We start from the raw sequence: 9,792 nt of genomic DNA on the forward strand, positions 1-9,792 counted from the left end.
AGACATGCTGTGGAAGAGAGCAGAGATCAATCACTAATGATTAAATGCAGAGTGGTGCATACAGAGCAAAAAGAGAAAGAAACCCCCCAGCAGTCTAAGTCTATAGCAGCATGACTAAGGGATGGTTCAGGGTCACCTGATCCAGCCCTAACTATAAGCTTTAGCAAAAAGGAAAGTTTTAAGCCTAATCTTAAAAGTAGAGAGGGTGTCTGTCTTTCTGATCCGAATTGGGAGCTGGTTCCACAGGAGAGGAGCCTGATAGCTGAAGGCTCTGCCTCCCATTCTACTCATAAAAACTCCAGGAACTACAAGTAAGCCTGCAGTCTGAAGCGCTCTATTGGGGTGATATGGTACTATGAGGTCCCTAAGATAAGATGGAACCTGATTATTCAAAACCTTATAAGTAAGAAGAAGAATTTTAAATTGTATTCTAGAATTAACAGGAAGCCAATGAAGAGAGGCCAATATGGGTGAAATATGCTCTCTCCTTGTAGTCCCCGTCAGTATACTAGCTGCAGCATTTTGAATTAACTGAAGGCTTTTCAGGGAACTTTTAGGACAACCTGATAATAATGAATTACAGTAGTCCAGCCTAGAGGAAATAAATGCATGAATTAGTTTTTCAGCATCACTCTGAGACAAGAACGTTCTAATTTTAGAGATATTGCGCAAATGCAAAAAAGCAGTCCTTCATATTTGCTTAATATGCGCATTGAAGGACATATCCTGATCAAAAATGACTCCAAGATTTCTCACAGTATTACTAGAGGTCAGGGTAATGCCATCCAGAGTAAGGATCTGGTTAGACACCATGTTCCTAAGATTTGTGGGGCCAAGTACAATAACTTCAATTTTATCTGAATTTAAAAGCAGGAAATTAGAGGTCATCCATGTCTTTATGTCTGTAAGACATTCCTGCAGTTTAACTAATTGGTGTGTGTCCTCTGGCTTCATGGATAGATAAAGCTGGGTATCATCTGCGTAACAATGAAAATTTAAGCAATGCTTTCTAATAATACTGCCTAAGGGAAGCATGTATAAAGTGAATAAAATTGGTCCTAGCACAGAACCTTGTGGAACTCCATAATTAACCTTAGTCTGTGAAGAAGACTCCCCATTTACATGAACAAATTGTAATCTATTAGATAAATATGATTCAAACCACCGCAGCGCAGTGCCTTTAATACCTATGGCATGCTCTAATCTCTATAATAAAATTTTATGGTCAACAGTATCAAAAGCAGCACTGAGGTCTAACAGGATAAGCACAGGGTTGAGTCCACTGTCTGAGGCCGTAAGAAGATCATTTGTAACCTTCACTAATACTGTTTCTGTACTATGATGAATTCTAAAACCTGACCAAAACTCTTCAAATAGACCATTCCTCTGCAGATGATCAGTTAGCTGTTTTACAATTACCCTTTCAAGAATTTTTGAGAGAAGAGGAAGGTTGGAGATTGGCCTATAATTAGCTAAGATAGCTGGGTCAAGTGATGGCTTTTTAAGTAATGGTTTAATTGCTGCCACCTTAAAAGCCTGTGGTACATAGCCAACTAATAAAGACAGATTGATCATATTTAAGATCGAAGCATTAATTAATGGTAGGGCTTCCTTGAGCAGTCTGGTAGGAATGGGGTCTAATAGACATGTTGATGGTTTAGAGGAAGTAACTAATGAAAATAACTCAGACAGAACAATTGGAGAGAAAGAGTCTAACCAAATACCAGCATTGCTGAAAGCAGCCAAAGATAACAATATGTCTTTGGGATGGTTATGAGTAATTTTTTCTCTAATAGTTAAAAATTTTATTAGCAAAGAACGTCATGAACTCATTACTAGTTAAAGTTAAAGGAATACTTGGCTCAATAGAGGCCTGACTCTTTGTCAGCCTGGCTACAGTGCTGAAAAGAAACCTGGGGCTGTTCTTATTTTCTTCAATTAGTGATGAGTAGGGCTTTTTTCTAGAGCAACAGACTCTTTTTCCAGGCTAAGTGAAGATCTTCTAAATTAGTGAGACGCCATTTCCTCTCCAACGTACGGGTTATCTGCTTTAAGCTTCGAGTTTGTGAGTTATACCACGGAGTCAGGCACTTCTGATTTAAGGCTCTCTTTTTCAGAGGAGCTACAGCATCCAAAGTTGCCCTCAATGAGGATGTGAAACTATTGACGAGATAATCTGTCTCACTCAGAGTTTAGGTAGCTACTCTGCACTGTGTTGGTATATGGCATTGGAGAACATAACAAAGAAGGAATCATATCCTTAAACCTAGTTACAGCGCTGTCTGAAAGACTTCTACTGTAATGAAACTTATTTCCCACTGCTGGGTATTCCATTAAAGTAAATGTAAATGTTATTAAGAAATGATCAGACAGAAGGGGGTTTCAGGGAATACTGTTAAGTCTTCAGTTTTCATACCATAAGTCAGAACAAGAGCTAAGGTATGATTAAAGTGGTGGGTGGACTCATTTACATTTTGAGCGAAGCCAGTTGAGTCTAATAATAGATTAAATGCAGTGTTGAGGCTGTTATTCTCAGCATCTATGTGGATGTTAAAATCGCCCACTATAATTATCTTATCTGAGCTAAGCACTAAGTCAGACAAAAGGTCTGAAAATTCACAGAGAAACTCAAAGTAACACCCAGGTGGACGATAGATAACAACAAATAAAACTGGTTTTTGGGACTTCCAATTTGGATGGACAAGACTAAGAGTTAAGCTTTCAAATGAATTAAAGCTCTGTCTGGGTTTTTGATTAATTAATAAGATGGAGTGGAAGATTGCTGCTAATCCTCCCCCTCGGCCTGTGCTACGAGCATTCTGACAGTTGGTGTGACTTGGGGGTGTTGACTCATTTAAACTAACATATTCATCCTGCTGTAACCAGGTTTCTGTAAGGCAGAATAAATCAATATGTTGATCAATTATTATATCATTTATTAACAGGGACTTAAAAGAGAGAGACCTAATGTTTAATAAACCACATTTAACTGTTTTAGTCTGTGGTGCAGTTGAAGGTGCTATATTATTTTTTCTTTTTGAATTTTTATGCTTAAATAGATTTTTACTGGTTGTTGGTGGTCTGGGAGCAGGCACCGTCTCTACGGGGATGGGGTATTGGGGGATGGCAGGGGGAGAGAAGCTGCAGAGAGGTGTGTAAGACTACAACTCTGCAGTTATCATGAGTAGGGACTGTCCACATGTATTTCGTGTATTTACTGACGACGTCAGTCACCACAAGAATGTCTTCTATTCCGCCATGGCAAGGCTTTAAAATGGTAAAATCAGTGGCAAGAATCTCACGAGGCTGGGACGCCTAGGTGTCCCATAGGGCCATGAGCTGCTGGTTTAGTCCCCTTGGCCACCTGGCACCTCTCACACGCCTTGTACCACTTTGACACCTCAACAAACATCCATGGCCAGTAACACTGCTAATGCAAAAGCTCCAAGGTCTTCTCTACCCCCTTGATGACTATGCCCTTAATGAAAGTCAGTCAGGCGACAACAACTGCAACATGGCCACAGCCCCATCCGGCGTGAAAACCTGACGAACCGTTGGTCTTGCTCTATGAGGTGGTTGGTGTGACAGAGGAAGATACAGAGGACAGGGAGAGATGGAAACAATTGATCTGCTGTGGCGACCCCCTAACGGGAGCAGTCGAAAGTAGTCCTTTCTATAATTATTGTATGTGTCACAAGGGTCCCTTTATTCATGATTAGCGTTCACCACAGCCATCCTTCATCTCTTCAGCATTCTACTAGCAATGAAAATAAATACCATTAATGGTTCGGCAAGAACAAAAAAAGTATATTAAATTACCCTAGTAACAACTACATGTCATTAATTATGAGCAGCTGAGCTTCAAGAGGCAGGGCTATGACATCATCGCCTTCTCTAAGTTCACAAAACACATATAGACTGGATGGGCATATTCCCGGGCACCCTCCAGGATCCTGGAGGTTGCCTGGGAGTATGCCTGGGTCCCTAACCCGCATTGTTCCTCTTCAGTCAGAGGTTCGACTACCAGCTGAACCCTCTTTTCCAGCATCCTGGAGGAGACTTTACCAGGAAGGCTGAGTAGTGTGATGCCCCTGGAATTGGTGCACCCTCTCTGGTCCCCCATAGGGACCACCACCCCAGTTTGCCACTCCTTAGGCACTGTCTCAAACTTCAACACAGTGTTGAAGAGACATCTCATCCATAGATAGTCCCTTCAGCATTTCTGGACAGATCTCATGAACCCTCAGGGCATTGCCACTGCAGAGTTGTTTGACTCCCTCATTGACTTCCACCAGGGAAATTCCAGCTCTGCCTCTACTAGCGAGGGTGCTCCGGTCTGATGCAGGAGTTCCTCAGTGTTCCTTCCAGCGGCAGATTACATCCTCAGTTGAGGTCAACAGAGTCCCATCCTTACTTAGCTTGGATGGTTCCCTGTTTTCCCCTCTTGAGGTGCCTCACATTCCGACAGAAGCACCTTGGTGCCGGCCGAAAGTCTTCCATGGTTGCTCTGAAGTGCTTCCACAGCAGAGGCTGTCAGCCTTTGGGCCTGTCGGTACCTTGCAACTGCCTCCGGAGCCCTCAGATATAACCTATCCCGGAAGGACTCCTCCTTCACTTGGACGGCTTCCCTGACCACAGGTGTCCACCATGGTGTTCGAGGGTTGCCACCCCCTGAGGCACCTAAGACCTTCAGGCGACAGCTCCCTGCTGCAGCTTCAGCAGTGGAAGCTTTGAACATTGCCCATTCTGGTTCAGTGCCCCCAACTTCCACAGGGATGCTAGAAAAGCTCTGTCGGACGCACAAACAACATTCACAGTTTTTCCTCGGCCACCCGAAGGCGCAGTGAGGCAACCTTTTCATGTACTGTGGTAAACTCCAACGTAGCAGTGCTCAGCAGGGGACTCGTGAGTATCCCCACACCTGCCCAGCACCTCACACCCTGGGCAACTCCAGTGAAGAATAAGTCCCAATCCCTATCAAGGAGAGTGGTTCAAGAACTGAGGCTGTGCGTGGAGGTGAGGCCCACCAGATCTAACTGGTTTTGCTCCACCTCCTGCACAATCTCCGGCTCCTTCCTCCACAGCGAGGTGACGTTCCACACCCCCAGAGCTAGCCCTTGCCACCTAGGTCTGGTCCACTGAGGCCCTCGACTTTCACTGCCACCCATGGGACAGCGTATCCAACACCAGCGGCTCCCCCAGTGGATGGTGAGCCCACAGGGTGGACCAAATGTACTGTTAAACACAAGTACTACATCATGTATTTTTTCTGTTGATTTTATATCTCTCTCAACTCATAAAGAAGTCATCCAAAGCAGAATCTTGCTCTTTAAAAAAAATAACTTTGATAAATCCATAAAATCTTTGTGGAGTTGAATATTTCTGATTGCAACTTCCATGTGTGAACAAGTCTCTGTAATTTTGAACCAAGGTCAAGAGTTTAAAGCCACGGGTTTGACAGCAGAGGATCCTTGTTTCCCTGTAAGATCTGAAAAGTACAAAGGCTTTTAAACCCCAAATTGCTCCGACTTCATGAGTGTGAAGAGGTGCATGTGAGACATCACTGTAAAGCTCTTTGAACATGTTTATCAGATGGCAAAATGTGCTGTGGAAATGAAGTTCCATTCGCATTGTGTTTGAGGTCAGCAACATTCTAAAATATTAATTGAAATAGTTGGCTTATATATTTTTCACTGAGTTGTAATGTCACTGTTGATGTGTTCATGTCATAGTTGAGTTTTTACATTACATTAGAGTCCAGCTAAAGTATGTGTGAAATGTAAAACAAATCCTCCTTGGCCCAGTTTCATGAATCGGCGTAAATTTGTTTTGTTGACTAAACTCAGTCAGCTATTCATTTAACGTTAGTCATTGCACAAAGTGCTTAAGGTGCGTTTACACATAACCAAGACGCGTTACGAATGTCATTTTTCTGTCATTCGTGACACATTGCTGATATTCTTAACGTGACTTACATCTGAACAGGTTTCTTAATAGTGCGTGTTGTTGCGTGATATTCTTGATATTCGTGGAGCATGTTTTTGCCTGTCAAAAAATCTTCCACGAATGTCACACACCACCCTCATGTCGTCTCACACCGTGGAGGTCACAACTGAGCGTATTGATCCGTCTTGATGAGTAGTGATCCTTAATAGAACGTGACAACGTTCGTAGTGGTTCCAGTGATGGTTCTTGGAGCCCAGACTGTCACGCGTTATTACGAAGTGACACGGAAAAAACACGACTTTTAATGCGGCGTCATTTTTCACTGCGCGCCACAATGAATCAATTTTCTGTCACGTGCGCATAATTAAACTCTGCCCCACAGCGTTCAGTTTGATGCAGTATGTAGAAGAGGAACAGTGACGCGGAGTCAGCCAAGTGTCGTTCCACTTCCTGCTGAAGCTCCTCAGGACGCTCCTGCAGGTGTTTCACCTGCTGTTGTAACCGATGACCGGGAGAATGAGTCTGAGCAACCAGAGGAACCTGAGGAGACTCACGTGCAGCCAGACATCTCTGCACCTCCTCCAGTCCGGCAGAGGAAGAAGCGTGCGCACAATTAAACCCTGCTGCACCGCATTCAGTTTGATTGCTGACACCAAGTCGCCTAAAAGTCTCATTTCAGTGCTCTTCAGCGCTCCTGCAGGTGTTCCACCTGCTCCATGTGCCTGATGTTTGGGAAAACGCGTGAGACCAGAGCCGCATGAAGCCACACATCTGACTCTGTCCGTCTCCTCCTCTCTCCACCACTCCATGGCACAGAGCCCAACTACGCATGCAGTCACAAAGTTCTTCTGAAAAACTGGAGCGATCTGAATTCGGTTGGATGAATATGGGTGTGTGTGTGTGTGCGTGTGTGTGGAGACAGTTCACCTCTTTCACAACGTGACAGAACTTAACGATGCGTTGTTACGTGCAGTAGCGCACAACAACGCGGAACATTATTCTTGACTGTGTGTAATGGTTCCTGATCATTCTCCAGCAACATGTGCCATTAATTGTAACGTGTGGTAACAGGTTGCAGCAGTTCCTGAGGACACCTGACGCCTCTGCCCCGAATCATCACATTTGTGATCAACAGCCAAGAATGTGTACTTCGTGGTATTCGTGACTTCGTCGTTATGTGTAAACACAGCATTAAATTTGAGCCTGCTACAGAGGAGGCTAATCTTATTTTAGTCAACAAAACTTCAGTGTCTTACTTCAGAAATGGCAGCTATCATGTACCACCACTTGAGGGAGCAGGAAGGAAGGAAGGAGAGTGTTGCTGCAGGAGCGGGTGTACCGGGACCAGAATAAGCCATTGGAGATGTTTACGTACGCCGAGGTTCAACAGTGATACCGCTTCCATCCGCCTGCAATTCTCTTCATCGTGGACATGACAGCTCCAGCAGTCAACCATCAAATGAGAAGGAACAATGTCCTGCCCACCCTTATTCAGATTTTGATTGTGCTGAAGTTTTCCCCCTGTGGAACCATTCAGCAGGTTATCGGTGACACCATCCATGTCTACAAGTCGACCGTGTGCCGAATTGTGAGGGATGTCACTTCCCTATTGAGGGACACTGTAATCTCCTCTCAAGCCCGTCTTTTGGCAGCTAGGGCCGATGTTCCTTTGAAACACTCAAGAGCACCCTTATGTTGCTCATATGCCTCCAAAAGGAGAGCTTTCTCTCCAGGTTCCTTTTTCCAGGAGTGCTTCTCCTCTGATGTGGTAAACTCAGCTATGGTTGTAGCAGACGACCAACCCAGAAGTAAACATAACTCAGTCATTGGAGGCGTTTTGTGCCAGCGACACTCATGAGGCCGCTTATGCCCATGAAAATCATCAACTAACGTTAGATGGCTAATCTACAAGTTTAACCGTCTATGTGAAATGAGACAGCTAATGTTGGGTGACTAACCTTTTGGTGCAGTCACACGGGGATAACTGAATGAAGGGAAGAAAAGTCACAAATCGTTGAGAAAAGTGGAACAAATGATCCTGTACCTTTCCCATCACAGAAAAGCCTGCGCATCAAGAGTGCAAAAAGGAAGGAAACAAAACTGAAACTAGCAAAAGATAAACAAGCAAACATCGACCTTGAAGCTTTAAACAAAATCAAAATTAAGCATTCACAATGATGTGATTGACAGCAAGTATGAGACCAAGTGCCACCAAAGTTGTACTCATGTCCACAGCACTTGCAGGTGCGGGATTTGGTTGTCTTGACAACAGGTGAGAGATGTTGTTTGTCTTCAGAACATCAACATGTGTGAACACACAGGCCAGCCATAAACATTTGGAACGTGTGTAAATACTTAAAGTAGTTAATAAAATGTTCTTACCGCTATTGTTTCTGCTAGACGACGGTTAAACGATGTCCCCGAAAGTTAAGGCAGATCCAGATTTCTTGTTTTGTTTGGGCTTCAGTGTCCTTCATTAGTGCCGTGTGACAGAGGCTTTAGTCAACTAAGTTTAGGAGACTAAAAGATGAGACTGTTTAATGAAATCTGGTCCTGCTGTACATTTGCACTTAATCAGTTCCATCAGTGCAAAAATTTACTATCATCAGGTCAAACTCACCACTCTGATACTTTATTTTAATGAGTGTTGTTCTAACATTTATTGTTAATTTGTTTCTTTGCAGACATGCAGTCGTTGTTGGTGATTAAAAAAGAAACTCTCCCTGAACACCAGGAATGGAATCTGAGTGTTGACCAGGAGGACATTAAAGAAGAAGAGAAGCTGTGGATAAGTCAGCAGGGAGAACAGCTTCAGCAGCTGGAGGAGGCAGATCTCACCAAGTTTGGCTTCACTGCCGTCCCTGTGAAGAGTGAAAATGATGATGAAAAACCAGAGTCATCACAGCTTCATCAAAGCCCAAGTGATGAGAGCACAGAGGCTGAGCCTGTAGCCAGCAGGTCATCTGTACACAGAACACTGACAGCAGAAGCTGATGGAGAGGATGATGGAGGACCACAACCAGCCAGCAACTCAGGTCCAAGCAGTCATTTACAACCAGATACCAGTGGCAGGAGTTCAGACAGTTCTGGAACTCAGACTGACGATAGATATGACTGGAAAAAGACCAGAGGACTTCTGTCAAGTTTTAACTGTCGAAAAAATATTAGTATTGTTAGTTCAAGCAGATGCAACATTGCTGAGGCAGAATTTATGTATTCTCAAGCATCTGGACCCATGAACAGTTCAGAGCAATACAAGGGGATGCAAGCAAGCGTCAAACCATTGAGCTGTTCTGATTGGAGTAGAACACAGAAACGGAAGACAATTCAGACAGGAAAGAAACCATTTGACTGTTCTGAATGTGGTCGCAGATTTGGACAAAAGGGCAACCTGAAAAGACACATGATAATTCACACAGGACACAAACAATTTGTGTGTTCTGAATGTGGTCAAAGATTTGGACAAAAGGGCCACCTGAAAAGACACATGATAATTCACACAGTACAAAAACAGTTTGTGTGTTCTGAATGTGGTCAAAGATTTGGACAAAAGGGCGACCTGCAAAAACACATAATTCACACAGGACACAAACAATTTGGCTGTTCTGAATGTGGTCGCAGATTTGGAGATAAGAGCCACCTGAAAAGGCACATGATAATTCATACAACACAAAAACGATTTGTGTGTTCTGAATGTGGTCAAAGATTTGGACAAAAGGGCGACCTGAAAAAACACACAATTCACACAGGACACAAACAATTTGGCTGTTCTGAATGTGGTCGCAGATTTGGAGATAAGCGCACCCTGAAAAGACACATGATAATTCACACAGGACAAAAACAATT

General features: G+C 43.7%; 1 protein-coding gene across 1 annotated transcript in view; it reads left to right on the forward strand.

Moving 5' to 3' along the window:
• LOC117530229 (zinc finger protein 174-like) overlaps nt 1-9,412 on the forward strand; it is a gene marked incomplete at its 3' end in the record, with an annotated part of 87,477 nt that extends 78,065 nt beyond the window's left edge. Inside the window, exon 3 of the mRNA XM_034193157.1 lies at nt 8,631-9,412. Within this exon, the coding sequence (XP_034049048.1) occupies nt 8,631-9,412 (782 nt within the window). The remainder of the gene's footprint in view (nt 1-8,630) is intronic.
• Between the last annotated feature and the right edge of the window lie 380 nt (nt 9,413-9,792).

This window comes from Thalassophryne amazonica, chromosome 18 (genome assembly GCF_902500255.1).
Source record: "Thalassophryne amazonica chromosome 18, fThaAma1.1, whole genome shotgun sequence".
NCBI lineage: Eukaryota > Metazoa > Chordata > Actinopteri > Batrachoidiformes > Batrachoididae > Thalassophryne > Thalassophryne amazonica.